This window comes from Bacillus rossius, chromosome 12 (genome assembly GCF_032445375.1).
Source record: "Bacillus rossius redtenbacheri isolate Brsri chromosome 12, Brsri_v3, whole genome shotgun sequence".
Classification (NCBI taxonomy): domain Eukaryota; kingdom Metazoa; phylum Arthropoda; class Insecta; order Phasmatodea; family Bacillidae; genus Bacillus; species Bacillus rossius.
Window position 1 is genome coordinate 3219991 of NC_086339.1, and position 20153 is coordinate 3240143.

Below are 20153 nucleotides of genomic sequence, written 5' to 3' on the forward strand. Positions count from 1 at the left end.
TTGTCCCCAAGTAGTAGGCCACACAGCCGGTGAATCCATCAAATAAATTAAAAATATTTATTTAAAAATAACAGTTAACAGTTCTCACAAATGCACCACTTGTTGGTAACAAATATTAAAATATTTTTTGGGCCTTGTATAAATATGAGAAGAATAGACTGTGATTAGTGATGAGAATAGTTGGTTATAACAATATTTATTATCATGGTTTTATGAAATGCTCATATTATATATATTTATTGAAAATTACACTAACACACATTCACGTTTAACTGTCATTGTGAATTATAAGCAAAATGATAAAAGTAAAAAAAAAAATTATGTATTTTAAGACTCAAAGTGTCATTTGCCGATACTTCCTGATCATTAAAAATGTTGGCTATCCTACTTTGCAATCCACCCGTAGCCCCTAACACATACATACATAATATGTTATAAAGGTGGTCATGGCACTCGTCTCACAATGAATACCAGTGGGTCCAACCCCCCAAAAAAATTTTTGAAGTGAAAACTTCTATAGGAAGATTTGGATATAGAGTAAAATCATGTAAGTCGTCATCGACATGGTCACGTGACTTGTTATTTTTTTATATTTCAAGGATAAAACTTAAATTATTATATTTTAAAAGATACAAGTTTTTAATTTTATGTTTATTTTCCAAAGAAATTTTAACATTATTGTGTGGTACATATTGCTAGTATTGGATATTTTTTAGTAGGTAGTCAAGTTGAGGTTATGTTTTTTCTTTTGTGTACTTATTTACGATGTGAATTTCTTCAAATATCAGTTTATTGATTTATTAGAGATAATGTTGATTATTTGTAGATTTAAGTTAGTAATTTTTTTATTCTTTCAATAAAAAAAAACTTAATTTCTTCTAGTTTTAAAGTTATTATTGTTAGGGGTAAAACTTATGGGTTCGCGTCACCGACATGCTAGTGATTTATAATACCAAAATCATTTTCTTGCGTACATTTGACGAAGAAATGATTTCATATTACACATTTAAAAACAAAATTTTAAGTTTCCACCTCTGCCGACAGTCCCCGTGACTGACTTTCAGTTTTTTTGTAGGTGGTAAACCTGGAGGATGTTGTAGTCTGGTGGTTTCTCTCGGGTGCTCCAGTCGGCAAATGCATTTCCCCCCCCCCCCCCCCTGTCTCGTCATGGTCTCTGCCAGGGTAGCAAGTCACTGCGAGGATATCTCGTCCCAGTTATCACTTCTGCGATTCCTCTTAGAATAACCGCGCAGCGCCTAAAAAAATGAAAGAATGTTTCTCCCAAACAGAAGAGCGGCGAGAAGTTGCGGCGCTGAACTGCCTCGTGGCGGGAAGTTTCTGGCGGTGAATCATCGTGACGACTCATAACTGTCCTTGCGAACCGCACGAGGGGCGTAACTCACCGAGCGGTCTGTCGCCGGCAACTGCGCCCGCTGCTCTGCTCAAACACAGCACTTTGTTAATAATTTCCTCAGGCTTTCGCGGCCGTTGTCTGAAGTAGCTTGGCTTCAGGGTTGTAGCCGTGTCCTTGGCGAATAAATTCACCGACGTTTCGGTCGACATTGCAGTCGCCATCATCAGGGTAGCGGTTACCTACTACTGGTAACTGCTCCCTGATGATGGCGACTGCAACATCGACCGAAACGTCGGTGAATTATTCATTGGCGAATAATTCACCGAAGTTTCGGTCGACATTGCAGTCGCCATCATCAGGGAGCAGTTAGGTACCTACTGACAGTTACCTACTGAGTAGAGTAGGTAAACTGCTCCCTGATGATGGCGACTGCAACGTCGACCGAAACGTCGGTGAATTTATCCGCCAAGGACGCGGCTACAACCCAGAAGCCAAGCTGCTTCAGAGCCATTTTGTTGCCATCCCCCTGTCGCGGTCACGTGATCCCAGGGCGAAGCAGAAACACACGTATCGGCAACTCGGAAATCATTTGGGGCGACATCAACACTAGCGCTCCTGGTGACGCAGTGCAGCGGCCTTGCTAACGTTTAGGTTAAATAAATTTATAATGCAAGATAATTTACCAACATTCAGACAAACGTTAATATTAAACAAAATTTCAAAAAAAATATTCAATGCATTAAAGTGAAATTAAAAAAAAAAATGTTAAAAATAAGTTGAAATCGTTATCACAATTTATTTATCATAACTACCATCAGGCTAAAATGTTCACAATTGACGATGCAGATTCAAAAAATTTTCAAGAAACAAATTTATTGTTTTGGAGTTTGTTAATGTGTATTCAGCATTAAACGCAGCATAAAAACAGCACAAAATATTTCACTGTTAAAACTAAAGACAAACTCATTTGGTTCCAACAAGATCTTTGTGTTTTCTTTAATGAAATGTTAGCTACGATTTAGGCCGTCACACCCAGGTATCAGAGCGCTAGTGTCGCTTGAAGTAACCGATCAACCATGCTTCAAGATAGGTTTTTGCGATTGTTGGTGGATTAAGATATCTGGGCGAAGAATCAATTCTCGCTCCCTGCCATTTCGCGATGTATTTTAAAATCAGGCTAGACTCCGAACTGTCAGTGTCTACCCAGTGTTGGCCCAGTTGGGTTGGGGGGGGGGGGGGGGGTAGAGCTGGTATATAATACTTCCAAGTTAAAGGAAAGTCCCAATTTTAAAAAAAATAATAGCCCCTCAAGTCATTATCAAAAGTATGGTTTTACCAATATGGTATGGTATGGTATGGTATGGATATATGGCGTATATACTAAGTGTACAGTAGTCTAGTAGTATGATTATGATAGTCACCACTATAGACGCCCTTATACTATCACAATAGTTTAGTGGGTGTAATCATATGACACTCGCTGTTTACTTGTGTATTACTTTAGTTGAAACAGTTACTTATTTAATTTCTGAGTAAAATTCATTTACCACTGTATTCGGGTCGGCAAAATATTAACAAGTAAAATATTCAGTTAAGAAAATGAACAAAATTATTTTACATTTTTTTCATGACTCAATTGTACACACAGTTGTAATATTTGTGTTTACAACAATTTGAAACAACGGCATAAGTTCATAAATTATTCTTTTGATAATATTTACATAATGAGGTTTGATATATCTTATTCGTAGATATTACTACCAGAAGAATCTGGTCTGCATACAAGTGAGACACATTGACTACAAATGTCTTATATAAAAGTTTTATGTAATTCAATATACTTTACTAACTCAGTGTGTATGAACTGTATAACTCAATTCAAAGTAAACAAATTAAAAACTGAAATTTATTCGGCTAACTAACTTCAATCATAGATTATTTAAAATGAAAACTTCTGAGTCATGAGTAAAATAGAAAATTTAGTATTAATCAGTTTGCAAAAAAAAATGTCTCACTTCGAAGAAATCAGCTTGTGGATTTAAATAGTTAATATGTACCACGCGGTTCATGAAAATTTTAGTTAAAATCTCAGTTACAGTAATTTGGGACTTAATAAGATTCTTCGCACTCTGAATCACTTCTAAATACATAACTTTTAAGGAAATGCCCTGCTATTATCAAACATAATTAAATTTACATGATTAATCCTACGCATCTCCAAACAGACGGATTCTGAACATAAATTATAGAGAATATTTTTTATCACGCCAGCAGTTGCACGTTCATTATGCTTAAACAACAGCTGATCATAGACTAACGTTGTTAATTCATGAATTTAGAATTTCCTTAGATGGGTCCGCAACATTTCAAAAAAACGACTGCTCCATGTACATAGAGTTTTCGTTTGATAGAACAGTTGTAAGTATGTTTACGCATAAAATGCTGTAGAAGAATATACTAATAAATACAAATAATCATTACAATACGTTAAATAAATAATTTCAATAAATCTGTAACGTTTTTGCTGTAAACCAGATTTTTAAGAGATGTAAATTTTATAATAGCAGTAGCATTAAAAAGGTCAAATATTATCCTGTGGCCTCTATAGGCATGTAGCATCTGTGACTTCTGTTTGCGTGGCAGATGTGGCCTCTGAAGTGACACAGCTGTGGCATTTTGTAAGCGCATACCAGCCGCGAACTTTATAGGCTCATAACAGCTCTGACCTCTATTGGCCTCCATTGCAAACCGAACGCTGATATTGGCCGCGATGTATTTCCTTGAAGGCACACTGCAGTTCATTGACTGAACAAGAATCTTTATCACTGGGGCATCATCGTCCTGAGAAGTACATTCGATAAGAAGATACAAAGTTCGGGGCAATATCTGAGCTCATTAAGACATGAAATAAAGTAGGATGCACACATCGAGCGAATGTGTCGACGATCCCGACAGATAAGGAGTGTTGAGTTCAGACGAGGTCAAAGGTCAGCAAAGGCGAAGGTTGCACAGTTTATTTCTTTTATGAAAAAAAAAAATAAAAATTCAACACGTGTAGCACATTCCAGTAAAAAATTTATTATTCTCGTTATCACATTAAAAGAACCTATTCGCGCAAACATGGTTAAAAATAATCCTAACAGTCGCTAGAACGTGCGCAGTTAACACTGGAAAGCTATTCAGGTATATTAGAGGTACCGGGACAACAAGAAGTGGAAATGCCGGGGAAAGAATCCGAACTCCGTATTAGGCCTACTGGTAACAATTTTTTTTTCTCCGTAGAGATGCAGTTGATTTCATGTAAATGTACAAAAAAATTACAAATAGCTGTAACTTTACGTGATTATTTCAGTTACATTTACAATGCGGTGGCGTATTGGGACTTTCGTTATTGACGTGACGTCTAATAAATCTATGAACGCCGGCTACATGCACGAAAAAAGTGTCCCGTTACGCACATTGTACCGTTACGCTGTGTCCCGTTACGCTCATTGTACGCTTGCGCCGCATCTATCTCTCTTCCACTCGATTGGAACAACCATCGATTTGACTTTTTCGAGGCACATTAAACTTGAAACACTCCCATTCGTTTCCTACTTTTCCTATCATCGTCCTATCCTTAATAGAATAACACAGATTAAAGGAGGAAGTTAAATAGCAAACACGTATAAAAGTTATAGTTAAAATAATCTCTTCGTTAAAGTAATAAACATATTTGAATTAATGAGTGCATATAAAAGTAAATATATCAATTAAATTGTAGATTTCATTTCACCTCTTATTTGCATCCATACAAAATAGTGATAATTCAATAAAAATGATTCAATTTTATTCATAAAAGTATGCAATCATTTCATCAATGTTTTGTTATGACGTTGTCACGTTAAACTATCGTCCGTAAACCGACTTTACAGACAACCAATTTTTTATGAACGACTGTGATTTTGTAGCGTTGGTTGCGTTGGGGGGGGGGTCGTGATGTCTGTGTGGTAACGTGGTTGTGTAGTGGCGTGGTGGCGTGGTGGCGTGGTGGCGTTGTGGCGTGGCTGCGTGGCCGACGGTCTCCAGCATACTGGCCCGAGAGGCCACCGGCGCACAGACGGCACCAGTGCAGCGCCGTCGCGCCGATACGGAACGTGTTCCAAGCAGTCGCTTCACCGGCGACAAGTCGGGCTGTTCCTCTCACGCGCCGCGGGACAAACAGGGTTCTGTGACGCGAGACACGACGAATGAATACCGTCAGAGGGACAAACGAAGGGAAGAAAGCCACGTCTGCCGGGCGACACGAAAACAAAAAAAAACACGACAGGACCAGCGATTTCGTGTTACGTTCCCGCAGGAAGAAAAAAAAAAAAAAACACACTCACTTCGTTTTCCCGTCCCGACCGACACACGTGTTCCAAGACTCTCTCCCCTCGTACCACGGGCTGAATTACCGCCGTCGGCGTGGCTCCCACAAACACAAACTCACTTTCCATCTCGACAATGCTAATTCTATGCGCGACTCTACAACATGAATTATTATACCGATATAATTCATTCCTGGCGTAATAAAACGTAACTATTAAGTTTCTTTGATGAATTAAAATGTAATTATCTGTAGTATTTTTTTTTCAAGAATTTAAATTTCTCGCTTATTTATTTAATAAAATACATTTTGTGCTGTCAATGTTACCAAACGTGAGCATTGCCACAGCAATAAAATAATATAACCTCTACAGTAACAGTTCCTAATCTCAATTACAGTTTACGTGATAATTAATTTTTTTATTATAGTTAGGCTACTCGACACACACGTTGTTGGTCTTCTCACACGGTCTGTGTCGGGTAGCATGACTATCATAAAAATTGGTTGTCTGTAAAGTCCGTTTACGGACGATAGTTTAACGTGACAACGTCATAACAAAACATTGATGAAATGATTGCATACTTTTATGAATAAAATTGAATCATTTTTATTGAATTATCACTATTTTGTATGGGTACAACGAAGGAGTGAAATGAAATCTACAATTTAACTGATAAATTTACTTTTATTTGCACTCATTAATTCAAACATGTTTATTTCTTTAACGAAGAGATTATTTTAACTATAACCTTTATACGTGTTTGCTATTTAACTTCTTCCAATCTGTGTTATTCTGTTAAGGATAGGACGATGATAGGAAAAGTAGGAAACGAATGGGAGTGTTTCAAGTTTAATGTGCCTCGAAAAAGTCAAATCGATGTGGTTGTTCCAATCGAGTGGAAGAGAGATAGATGTGGCGCAAGCGTACAATGAGGGTAACGGGACACAGCGTAACGGGACACTTTTTCGTGCGTGCAGCCGGCGTTCATCGATTTATTAGACGTTGTCACGTCAAAAATGAATTATCACGGGCTCAATTACCGTTTCTTTTGCTTCTTCTCAACTTCTCCACGTTTGCCTCACGCTGGACTTTGATTGGTAGACGGAAGGGTCAGAGTATGTGAGCGCCCGTCCTGTTGCGTGTGACACTTCCTGACTGGTGATTGGTCGCGCGGAGAGATGTAGCGTGAGCACGACCAAGCACATTGCTCGACGAACCCCGACAAATTAAGACTTCTTGACTGTCGAGTATGAACCACGTATTGCATGGAATTTATTGCACCGGTGTTACGTTATACCACAAGCGCGTATCAGCTGGTTGTAAGAAGCGAATAAAATATTAGCGATGTGATAACGTGTAATTATTATTAAATAGTGTATGATAATAGTAGTGCGTGTTTATTTTAACATACTTAATCGTGTCGGATAGCGTAAATATAGTAAAAATTAATTTCCACGTAAAACTGTAATTGAGATTAAGAACTGTTACTACAGAGGTTATATTATTTTCTTGCAGTGGCAATGCTCACGTTTGGCAACATTGGAAGCACAGAATTGATTTTAAATATGAAATAAATCAGCGATAATGTTAAATGCTTGAAAAAAAAAATACTACAAATAATTAAATTTTATTCATCAAAGAAACATGATAGTTATGTTTTATTACACCGGCATGAATTAACCTTTAGTAGATGCTGGCCCTTTCACGTCGTTTATTTACACCGTTGCCAAATGTCTCGCGGAAATAAGGAAACATACCGCGTGTTGGTTCGTGATCACATACGGGCTACCTGTGGGTTCCGGTACAGCATGTATCATCCTGCAGGCCTACCTGCTGCCCCTGCGGCAGTTACGGGTATGCAATGCGCCGTACGTACCTGTTGTGCGGTCAGTCAACAGTCCCCCGAATAACTCCCATACAATTGGCAGAGCGCCTGTATGTTTCATGCAACTGAATCAAATGAATTTCAATTTATCATTTAAAATTTTTTTTTAGAAATTAAATCAAATTCTTTGATTGATTTTCCCCCCATAAATTGTCACATTTACTAACGTTGAAAACTATTTTCATTAAATTTAAACGCTTACAGAAAAGAAGTTTATAAAACTATCAAATTATTGTAATTAGCGGCATTTATTAAACTGCCCTGCATTTAAAATTCGCCCTGATTATAAGCGCATTAAATATCACTCATTTATAAACTATCGTTAAAAATAATATTATAAGTTCTGCGACTTCAATTATACCCACATCTGTACCTTGTCAATTAATTCGATTCAATGGTTCGAAACGGCGTACGCAATTTTATCTTTGCTGTAGCTAAACCTTAAATTTATTTCTTATTCACAAATTTTCCTTAAAATTAAATGCATGTTGTTTTGTTTCAGACTTTGAATATTAATTAAAGTTATTACCTCATAGTCAAATTTCATTAACAAGACACTATAACTCGTTTCAGAAGCGATTAGGTGGAAAAACAATATTTTTTCCCCAAACACATGGCATACAGTATTGAGCTACATATTAACTAACGCTTATAATTTGTGAGTACGTACCTGAAACATTTACCAATAAATAACACAAAATTACTTAAAACGGCAATGTATTATAACGTCAAAACCTGAAATAAGTTATTTACTAGAAATCTTAGTCTTAAAAAAGCACATTTTTCTTGAAGCTCTTTCCTAATACACTGTAAATTTAGTTTCTCTAGTTGATCACAAATTTCAGACTTAGCGGTCAAATGTGTGAATGGTCAGGTTTTTAGAATCATCATTTATGCAATTTTTAATAATTTCTGGAAAGTCTGAATTTTTTCTAAACAACTTGTTAATACAATGCAAAATAATACAGGAAACGACCAAACAGGTTATATATATATATATATATATATATATATATTAGAGATTATATTCTTCCTCAGAAGTTGATGAAAACTGACTTGGAAATGAGGTTCGGAATACAACTCAGCGAACTGTACTTAGTGTGCTTTGCTTATCTGTTTCGAAAAAAAAATTGTTTTTCTGTAAAGTCGGTTTACGGACGATAGTTTAACGTGACAACGTCATAACAAAACATTGATGAAATAATAGCATACTTTTATTAATAAAAATTGACTCGTTTTATTGAATTATAACTATTTTGTATGGATACAAAGGAGGAAGGAAATGAAATCTACAAATTAATTGATAAATTTACTTTAATTTGCACTCATTAATTCAAATAGGTTTATTACTTTAACGAAGAGATTATTTTAACTATAAATTTTATACATGTTTGCTATTTAACTTCTTCCAATCTGTGTTATTCTGTTAAGGATAGGACGATGATAGGAAAAGTAGGAAAAGAATGGGAGTGTTTCAAGTTTAATGTGCCTCGAAAAAGTCAAATCGATGGTTGTTCCAATCGAGTGGATGAGAAATAGATGCGGCGCAAGCGTACAATGAGCATAACGGGACACAGCATAACGGGACAATGTGCGCAATGGGACACTTTTTCGTGCGTGCAGCCGGCTTTCATCGATTTATTAGACGTTGTCACGTCAAAAAAACGAGGGGTACAGTATGTCCGTCTTACTCCCGTGCTTCAGATAAGAACGCACACCTGAGTGCAGGATTACCTGCCGAGTGTGCTTATCACAGATGGAACAGATCAAGCAACCGTTACACGAGCAAATATTCTTATCACACGTCAATATAATATATTGACTTACTAGAGTTATTATCCATGCAGCTATAACCATCCCTATTTCAAATTATGTGCAAACTCGTTAACTTATTTCGTGCAGGCTTACGAAAACAAGCCTTGTTTTATTTTCACAAAAAATTATACGACTAAAACAATAACGAAAGACTTTCAAAAAAAAGGTTTTATTAACGTTGTTAATTCATATCTACAATATATCACTACTGTAACACATTAAAATTTTTGTGCAGATTTTAGTAAGATAAGTTTTCCACTAATCATAAAAAATAACCACGTAAAACAAAAATCATTAATATTATCAGAGAGATTAGCCCTGGGGACATTTTCTCTTCACTTTATTTTATATTTAATTTATTAATTGCAGTAGCCACTGTGTGATATTATCACTCCTAGCAGACGTAACACAGGGAAATATGCTCATGAAGCGATGTTCAAACGAGTCGTTGAAACAATCAGCTACTTTTAATAGTATGCTAACACTTAAACAGCTAGCTCAAAGGTTTTTTTCCACATCTTTCAGTTCATTATAAAAAACCAACAATATCCCATTAAATTAATTTTAGAAAGTTATGATTTTCACGAAATAAATAATTTGATAAATTTTATTGTGTTATAGATTGAGATTAATAAATATTTTGGAAGACCAGTACATAAAAAAAAACACAATGGAATGTCTCTAGTACATGAACTAAGAATCTATCCGCGTTACTGGCAAAACCATTATGCTTACAGTGAGGAATAATCTTGCATGGCCGTGCAACCTGCAGAGCGGGGCACAGCACCCTGCCCCGGGCCCAGTGAACACAGCAGTGCAGTCTAGACTGCACCACTCACCCTAGCAGCGGGCCACACTGCCCTGCCCCGGGCCCAGTGAACACAGGACCAAAGTGTAGCCGGGCCCAGTGAACACAGCATGGCACCACTCACCCTAGCAGCGGTCCACACTGCCCTGCCCCGGGCCCAGTGAACACAGGACCAAAGTGTAGCCGGGCCCAGTGAACACAGCATGGCACCACTCACCCTAGCAGCGGTCCACACTGCCCTGCCCCGGGCCCAGTGAACACAGGACCAAAGTGTAGCCGGGCCCAGTGAACACAGCACGGCGCCACTCACCCGAGCAGCAGACAGCGAGACACGCCAGCAAGCAGCACGCCAGGACTCCCCTGCAGCGCGCCATGACAGGTCCTGGCAGTCGGGACTCGAGTCCTGCAACACACAGGAGGTGGGGACCACGTGGCATGGAGACTACTTGGTACCTGAACACATGCTTGGTGTAGTACTTGTAGAGACCTGTAAAATTCGCTATTTCAAATACCTATAGGATAGACTCCATGATCCTCTACGCACTCGTGCAAATTAAATCTGCTGATTGGTTACCGACTCGTAACACCTGTTGACTGGAATGATCGTGATTCGCTAATTCTTCTGTTAAAGATTTTTCATTGGCCCAGAGTCCTTCAGATAAACTGTGGCCAAACCTCTGAAGCGAAATAATGTCAAAAGTATTTGGACTCTATCCTATCGCGAAATGAATCCGCGAATTTTACAGGTCTCTACGTACAATGTCGTGCGATGTCGCAGTCCTGTGAGCCCGCAGCCCGAGAGTCCACACCGTTGTTCCTCACAGGGCCGCTGTCTGGTCGCTCGACGCTAGGTCAGTGAGCAGCTACTCGGTCGACAGGAGTTGCCTCGCCTCGTTTGGCGCGGGTTCGAGTCTCCGGCAGAGCAGGATCTCACGGCGACCCAGGATACGCGCAGGGCGGAGTGTGCGGAGATAAAAAAGAGGGTTTGTCTGTAAAGTCGGTTTACGGACGATAATTTTACGTGATAACGTCATAATAAAAAACATTGATATAAAAAATTGCACACTTTTTATAATTTTCAAATATTATTTACAGTTTTTTTTGCAAATTTAATTTAAATATAACAAGACCGAACGCTTAGGCCGATCGTGCCTCTCTATCGCTTGTTTCCGCGCTCTCGCTTGCACGCTAGGCTCAGGCGGAACGTGACAAATGAGTCATGCTTTTTTAGTGCGTGCAGCCGGCGTTCATCGATTTACAAGACGTAATCACGTCAAAAAGGGAATAGAACGGGAGGTTCGTGAAAGGACAATTCGGCGCATTAATTGGAATCACTGACGCCTGCATGGAAGGCAAGCGACAAGTGTGGTACCCGCCTCCACTCCCCCCCCCCCCCCCTTGTGTTCCTGACCAGCCTCACAAATCCCACACATCTCTTACGTCCATTTAACAGCTGGTGTTGTCGCAACTGTCGTTCATCACCGCACCAGAAGAGTACCCATTACAAATGGTTATTTTATCGCTCAGTCATTGCGGGTACATATCGATAAGGTTGTGTATTACTTTCAAAAAATATTGTTGTCTGTAAAGTTGGTTTACGGACGATTGTTTAAAGTGACAACGTCATAACAAAACATTGATTAAATGATTGCATACTTTTATGAATAAAATTGAATCATTTTTATTGAATTATCACTATTTTGTATGGATACAAAGGAGTGAAATGAAATCTACAATTTAATATATAATTTTACTTTTATTTGCACTCATTAATTCAAATATGTTTATTACTTTAATAAAGAGATAATTTTAACTATAACTTTTATACATGTTTGCTATTTAACTTCTTCCAATCAGTGTTATTCTGTTAAGGATAGGACGATGATAGGAAAAGTAGGAAACGAATGGGAGTGTTTCAAGTTTAATGTGTCTCGAAAAAGTAAAATCGATGGTTGTTCCAATCGAGTGGCAGAGAGATAGATGCGGCGCAAGCGCACAATGAGCGTAACCGGACAAAGCGTAACGGAACAATGTGCGTAACGGGACAATGAGTCATCCTTTTTCGTGCCTGGAGCCGGCGTTAATCGATTTATTAGACTTTGTCACATCAAAAAATCTGAAGACTCACTAGACTGCAATAGGTTTTTCCCGCTCCAGCGGCTACTTCACTGTGATTGGCTGCCGCCTGCAAGAGAAGCCAGTGCCCTGTTCGGCCGGGCCAATCAGGACGCGTTTACTGGATGGCTGTGATTGGTGCGCCGACAGTACACATGTACCTCAAAGAAACTGAACGAGTCACAAGAAACAGACGATAAAAAAATCACAAGGACATATTTTTAATTAACCGAGTTTGTTAATAATTTTAAAATATCTATCAATCAATGGCTGGATAAATTAAATTATAATGTGTAGAAGTAAGTATGGTTTCTCTGTATATTCTGTGTATTTTTTTAACTATCAACAATTATTATTTTAAAATTGATAATTTTTTATCAAGGTATTGATTAAAATATTATAGTTCACACATATGCCACTGATAATAATACAATTTTTTTATATTTTATAGATGGATTACCGCAGGCAAATATAAATTAGACTGGTAGTACTCACGCAGAAGCTAAATTTCGTGAGTGTTATTTATTACTTCATGTAATACGTGTTGTATTGGTATAAAGTATGTAGGTTTCAGAGGACTATGATAGTTGTAAACCAGCAGTGCTGATAAGTAGAGACCTGAAAAATTCGCCGGTTCATTTCGTGTTATGCTAAAATTCAAATAATTATACCGTAGTGCTGCTTCTGCCATTGGTTCACTGTTAATCAGGAGGACTGAGGGCCAATTAGAGACCCTCACTCATAGAAGTGTCGAATCACAGGCCACCCAGTCGAGACGACTCACAAGTCAGCAGCCAATGAACAGTTGGCAATTGCCCGAGTGTTTAGGGGATATTAGAGTCTATCCTGGAGGTCATTGTACTCGCGAATTTTTCCGGTCTCTACTGAATAAGCGTGAAAGTGCAGCACAGCAGACTCGGGACGAACAGTTGAGGGGCAGTCAGCGCGGGGGTGAACAGGCGCGTCGAACAGGTCAGAGTCCCGGTGATTGGACCACGCGTGTATTATGGACAGCTGGCCCCGGGTCGACCCGCCACTTGTCCGCCCTGTGACAGCTGACGTCATCCCGCTGACGTCACCTAACTGATCCTCCCGTGCTTCAAGTATATTAAAATATTTCTGTTCGCAGGCTTTCACGGCCATTTTCTGAAGTGACTTGGCTTCAGGGTTGTAGCCGCGTCCTTGGCGGATGAATTCACGGACGTTTCGGTTGACGTTGCAGTCGCCATCATCAGGGAGCAGTTTACCTACTTCAAGAGTAGGTAACTGTCAGTAGGTACCTAACTGCTCCCTGATGATGGCGACTGCAATGTCGACCGAAACGTCCGTGAATTATTCGCCAAGGACGCGGCTACAACCCAGAAGCCAAGCTACTTGAAAAATATCTCTGTTAACCTACAATACAGATATATTTCATTTTATACACCAACCAAATGATATCATTCCATATTCATAATAATAATAATAATAAACAACTGCTTCCAGATAATCAAAGTAAAATACCACCATTCTAATCTGTCACTCCACCATTGTTCATATGCAAAAATAAAAAAATAAAAATATTTAATTATGTTTTATTAAATTAAAGTTAAAATTTAAACTGTGGGTTTCAACGCACGTATATAATATTCATGGCATTATCTATAACATGACGGAAAATTGTTTAGAAATATGGTACTTTTGCAAAAAAATAAAATAAATGTATATTTTTAAGGAAATCATTCGTGTTGTAACATTTTATAACCCCGCTTGAATGAGTCTACTTTTGAAATGACTTCACAAGTTCGAATAGTACAATTTTTTTTGTACAGCATTAATAGTCAAAGTTACCCTATTAAAATTTTTTTGCTTTATGAATCACGCAGAGAACGTTTTTCTAAATGAAAAACAAATTTGATTTTATTGTGAACGGTTATTTATAGTAAAGTTATTCAGGATTCCGTACAAAAAGTTAGAATATTATAATAAGGAAATTTAGTAAGTCAGAGTATCTAATAACTAAAGACCCGGAAAATTTCACGGATTCGTCTGGCTTCAGGTTAGAATTCAGTGTCATAAGTGTGCTCAACCCATTTTTGCTTTCCCATTTAACGATTTCTTACGGAGAACATTTTTATCTTTGTTATAATCGGCGTACTTGATTGGCTTACTTCTCTCTTAGGAGGGCATCGTTGGCCCTGCCTGTAATTTTACTGAAGATAAAAAAAATTAACAAATGCCAGAAGTATCTTCATTGGTAAAGCTATTAAACTGAATTTACTTACATCTGTTTCTTATAAAGAAAGGAAAGAATTAAAAATAGCATGAGTCGGTGAATAGCACCATACACACGTGTTTTCTCGTATCTTAGAAACTATTTTAGATTGAGGTACTTCTCGCGGTTGTGTTGAAATGTAGATTAGGTCCTATACTGGACATGCATTCCCGATTCCTAGCCGTCGCCGTGGTAGCAACACGGCCCGACAGTCGCAGCACTGCAGGTCGCGCGTGGAAGACAGAGCGGCTCAGCCAGAGCCCTCGCGAGAGTGCAGAACCAGCACGGCGAGAGACTTACGAGAGGCTTGTGAGAGACTCACAGGAGACTTACTGGAGACTCACGGGAGACATACAGGAGACTTGCGGGAGACAAGGAGACTTACGAGAGACTCAAGGTATAGACACACAGAATACTTGCGGGAGACTAACGAGAGACGTAAGGGAGATAATGAGAGACTTACAGGAGACTTACGGTAGACTCATGGGAGACTCACAGGAGACTTACGGGAGGCAATGAGACTTACGGGAGACTCATAGGAGACTTACAGGAGACTTAGTGAGACACACACAAGAGACTTAGGGAGACACGCACATGAGAGTTACGGGGAAGTTAGGGAGACTTACGGGAGACTTAGAGAGGCCCACGGGAGAGTTACGGGAAAGTCAGGGAGACTCACGGGAGACGAACGCGGCGACGTCCTGCGCGGATGGCACCTGGAGGGGTCACTGCGGCTGCAGCTGACTGCGACTCACCTGGCGGGCCTCGCCGCGCAGGGTCGTTTATAAACTGGCGCGCGGCGCCGCCATTGGCCGCTCCCACCCCCTCCCCGCTCGACCACGCCCCCTCGGGGGTCTCCCCCCCCCCCCGTGGGGGACGACGCCCACCTGTTGAGGCGTGGGCGTCTGCGGCGAGACTCACCCTGACGCAATTTATTTCTTTGGGATTATTAACCTTCACGGTTTACATCGCTAGGCTAATGAAGAAGGAAGCACAAAACAAACAAATGTTAGATACTAATTAATACGCCTTACCGGGGTTCCGAAGCCAGCACTAACAGAACTGAAGTGGCGATACAGAAGACAGCTCTTTCAAATATACATAACATAGATATACGCTCATCACTGACTCACTGACTCAACTCTGTAAGAATTAAGTTTTCATGCGCTTACAGTGTAACATATTCATTGCTCTTTGCTGACCTGTTCCTCCTAGCATTGCTACCGAGTCCGTGGCGCAATGATAATATGCATGGGGGCATATCGACATATTTTGACGATGTCGATAGTTTCAGCAATTTTTAAGTGAACAAGTAGTGAGCCGTGGCTTAGTTTGCCACAATTTGGCCTCTCAGTGTTAAATGTAGTGTATTTGTTGCATCAGAAGACGTATAACTAAGCAAACAGAGAAGTTTATCTTCGATGCCTACCTTTTGGTGTTGGGTAAGCTATTTACCTTCACATCAGAGGTGAGTTTAGTATCTTAAATATAAATACTCCCATCACTGAAGAATTTTACATCACATCGCCAACTGAACAGGCAGAAGTCAGAGGTGTGCAAATGTATAGCCGTAGTGTAGTTCCCTATAATCCATATTTAGCGTTAAAAGAACAATGCGCACATTGAAGTTGAATTCTGTACATCTTTTCGTGCCATAAAATACATCTACAAATACATATTCAAGGGACATGACTGCACTAATTCTGCCATGACATCGAATGAAGAGCCAGAATCGAGATGTCATGAGATAACTAAGTTTATAAACTGACGATATGTGAATGCACCAGAAGCAATTTGGAGTTCGTGGGAATATCCGATGCCACAATATATCACATAGTGTGATGAGACTTCCTGTCCACTTACCGAGTCAGCGAATAGTCATATTTCAAGAAGGAAATGAAGAAGCATTATTAACAGCACAAACTGGATCAACTAAACTACAATCATGGTTCAAACTCAACGAAACTAACCTGAATGCTCGGTGCTACTGAAATCCCTCATTAATATGTATGTGTTTTGAAAGGGGAGTTTACAAGTAAGAAAGCGAGGCGGTGAAAAAAATGTCGCAAGAATGTATACAGCTGGAGTGAAGGATTAATAACGACTTCACATGAGAATCTTGCTTTTTACACTTATGGGTTGTAACATGATTTGAATCGTTGTGAACTGTAGACAACATCGTCCACCAATCTTCCAAAAGTGCAGCTGCAGCAAGAGGCATGTTGTGCTGAGGTACCTAAATGTTATTTATTTTTCATGCGGGATGCGGGATGCTCACTCACGATCGCAAGAGAAGGAGGGTTTCGCAAGACATCAATGAGAAGGAAGTTCGTCTTGCATGTTTCTCAGCTGTTTGAAGGCATAGTACTCGACTGAGTAATGAATTTTTTTGTCTGAATTTCACCTAATTAAATTTTTGTTAAGTGCTGATTTAGTAACAGGAATTCATCAATTTATACGAAACTCCGAAGAAAATTGCATGTCTCATCTGAATATATATATATATATATATATATATATATATATATATATATATATATATATGTACAGACACATGCAGGGATTGTTTTCTCAGGAATAAACAGAAAAAAACTCTGAGGATATCAGCAGAAGTCTCACCAGTTTTAACCAGGACCACACAGAGGAATCCAACGAAATATTGCCACGAATAATCGGGAGCACACGGAGAAAACCAACATAAGTCTCGACAGGAATGATCAGAAGAACCAACCAAAATACATACCAACATACATACATCTTGCTTAATAAAGCTCAGCAAATAACGAAAAATTATATATATAAAAATAATTATAAAAAACTTCCATCAGCTTGTGAACTTCTCCATTGTTCAGCAAGGATAGAGTTCTAGCACAAGCCAGGATGTTTTTTTCTGAAGCTGTTTGTGACATCGTGCATGGCGGCACAATGCACACGACCTTCCAGGCGGCAGGGACGGCCAGAGAAGCCCTGGAACATCTCGTGGCTGGAACCCGCGCACCGACTGGAAGCTAGCAATTCGCGGGTTGTACTCGCAAGCCCGGCTGGCGGTAGAGAAGGGGAGGGGGAGGGTTATGGAGCCCTCAGCGACGGTCAGCAATAACACCGCCGCTCCGCTGATGAAACTGGAATTGTCCAAGAACGAAACACGCTATACGGTCGAAGCCCTCCTCCCCACCAACAACCCAACCACGGACCAAGAACCGCAATAATGCCAATCAATAACGAAGCCGGTGTTCGACCAGCGGTTGCGATGGCACGGCGGTTGGCAATCATTTTTCAGGAATTTCGTCATCGGACGGGCGACTCCCCGCTCCCCCCCTCACCCTGGATCCAGGCCGGCGCTCGGACAAGGTATGCAAATGTTTGAGAGACCGCGCGATGCGGCGCGCCCAGAAGCTTCAGGCGAAAACCCCTCCAGGGTTGATGATTATGCTGGGCAAGGGGGTTTCCCCCCCCCCTTTTCTTTTTTCGACCCAGCGCTCTTAGCCTAACGGTCCTACCGCCCTGGGGCCCCCATGGGCATGGATGCGGATCACGCCGCATACGCAACCAGGAAGGGCGTTAGAGCTTCGGCTATACACAGGGGCTGAGGCTACCCATCCCAGCATGTGTACCACCATCGGCCTCCTACCCCAGGGTTGAAAATGACTCAGAATTAGGCGCTCATCAACTTTGTCATGCCAGGCGTTGAGACACGACCCCCATGACGGCTCAGAGCTGAGGGGCGCCGAAGCTGTTGTCAGTGAGATAACTTTCCAGTTGACAAGGTTTGAGCTAGCTGATAGTACACATTCTTCCCTAGAGCATTTCTTTTTTCTTGTGCGCAAGTTAGACGGGATCGAACGAGCGAGATAGTGCTTAGGAAAACAGTGGACTCTCATTAAAATGTCACCTGGGAAATAATCCTGCTCCAACCATCCGTACACACCGACTCAATCGCCGTCGGGTTTAAAAATTAAATGGAACGTAAATATTATCTTTGGCGCACAGCAACAAAACAACTATATCAGCCAATGATTAATCATTAACTATAAATTTATGATACAAAATCACATCGCAATACATTCATCAGGCTTTTCCAATCAGCCTTCATCGACACCACTAACCAGCTAATAAAAAAAAATCCAAAGTTGTATGTTCTCTCCCAAGTGATTAAGTTGTGATCGGCGTTTCCGGAAGGATCATATCCGCAGACTGCGATGACTGAGACATCGTACAGACGAAACTTTCATCATCAGATCACCGCAGGAACATAGTCAACTATGTACATCGCCTGGAGTTGCCCCTGGGAACTGATGTGGGGATGGTTGGAGCAGGATCACATCCCAGGTAATATATTTACAAGAGTTGCATGTATATATCAGTGTTTAACTGTCTGACTGTCGCCGAAACGTAAGGCCTCTAGTCAACCAGGTACCATCCCCTCAGACGGACCAGCACGATGGCACCGAGTAAAGGAGTGTCCGGGGGTGAGGGTATGTCAGGGTTGCAGGAAGTGTCGGGGGAAACCACCCGACGGAAGACAATTACCACCAGGTCCCCGACACTCTTCTGAAGTGTCGCGACTAACGGATTGTGGATGGGGTCAATGACCGACAGACCTCCAACGTCACGGCGTCCATATTGGATGACCTTGACCTTTTATCTTGACCTTAAAATTTTGTCAAAAAGGACTCAAAATTGGTAAAAAATTTGCCAAATTCACCAGAAAAAAAATTGCAATTGATTGGCCGATCACATCCAAACATCCAGCTTATTTTATAACCCGTCCTGCATAAAAAAATATTTGATGGAAACTCAAGTCATGCGAGGCTGCGAGTAAGGGTTTCGGTGACGTCACAATCCTCCACCTTTGTTCGACTCGACGTACTCGGAGGTGTTGGAAGATACGACGGCGTGGCAAGGGGAAGCCTTCTTTTCACAGACGAGAGAGCCACACCCGAAGTTCCCCGAAGTTCATGCTCGCTTTTTTTTCTCCGTTCTATCTCATTGTATAAACCGGTGTGGTATTAAATCTTGCGGTCGATTAGGATAGGTTAGCTACATTATAAATACTTTAAAACATTGTGGATGGTTGGTTTTATTAGGTAAGTATAGCTACATTAAAAATACTGTAAAATCTTTTTATGGTTGCTTAGCAAATAACTTTTTAATATGTAGCTATCCAGGGCTAGGAGACCGTTTACATGATTTCACAGTATCTTTAATGTAGCTATCCTAATCAAATCAACCGTCCACAATGTTTTAAAGTATTTATAATGTAGTTAACCTAACCTTTTACAATGAACAAAAGAAACCGAAGATGCACGATCGTACGTTTGGCTCTCTCGTGTGTGAGAAGAAGGCTTCCGGGGTGGTGGCGCCCGGGGCCAGAGACCGGGGAAACATGCAGTCGTAGCTCGAGGTCCGCCGAGGTCTGGACAGAAGGGAGGGACTTCAGTGCACTTCACGCGCCAATATGGCGGCCCCTTTGTTTACAAACGCATCAGAGCTGTGCCTGCACTGGAGGTCACATCGACGAAAAAAATTACAACTTGTATCATCAATAACGTTCGCTGGCTTCCACGGCCATT

General features: G+C 40.3%; 2 protein-coding genes across 2 annotated transcripts in view; one reads left to right on the forward strand and one right to left on the reverse strand.

Annotated features, from left to right (window-relative positions):
* Positions 1 to 15337, reverse strand: part of LOC134537167 (uncharacterized) — a 54533-nt gene extending 39196 nt beyond the window's left edge. The window contains exons 1-2 of the mRNA XM_063377426.1: positions 15260 to 15337; positions 10522 to 10614 (exon numbers count right to left, since the gene is read on the reverse strand). Coding sequence (XP_063233496.1) covers positions 10522 to 10585 — 64 coding nt within the window. The 5' untranslated portion in view covers positions 10586 to 10614; positions 15260 to 15337. The remainder of the gene's footprint in view (positions 1 to 10521; positions 10615 to 15259) is intronic.
* LOC134537381 (uncharacterized) overlaps positions 1 to 20153 on the forward strand; it is an 843397-nt gene that overhangs the window by 599606 nt on the left and 223638 nt on the right. The window lies entirely within an intron of this gene.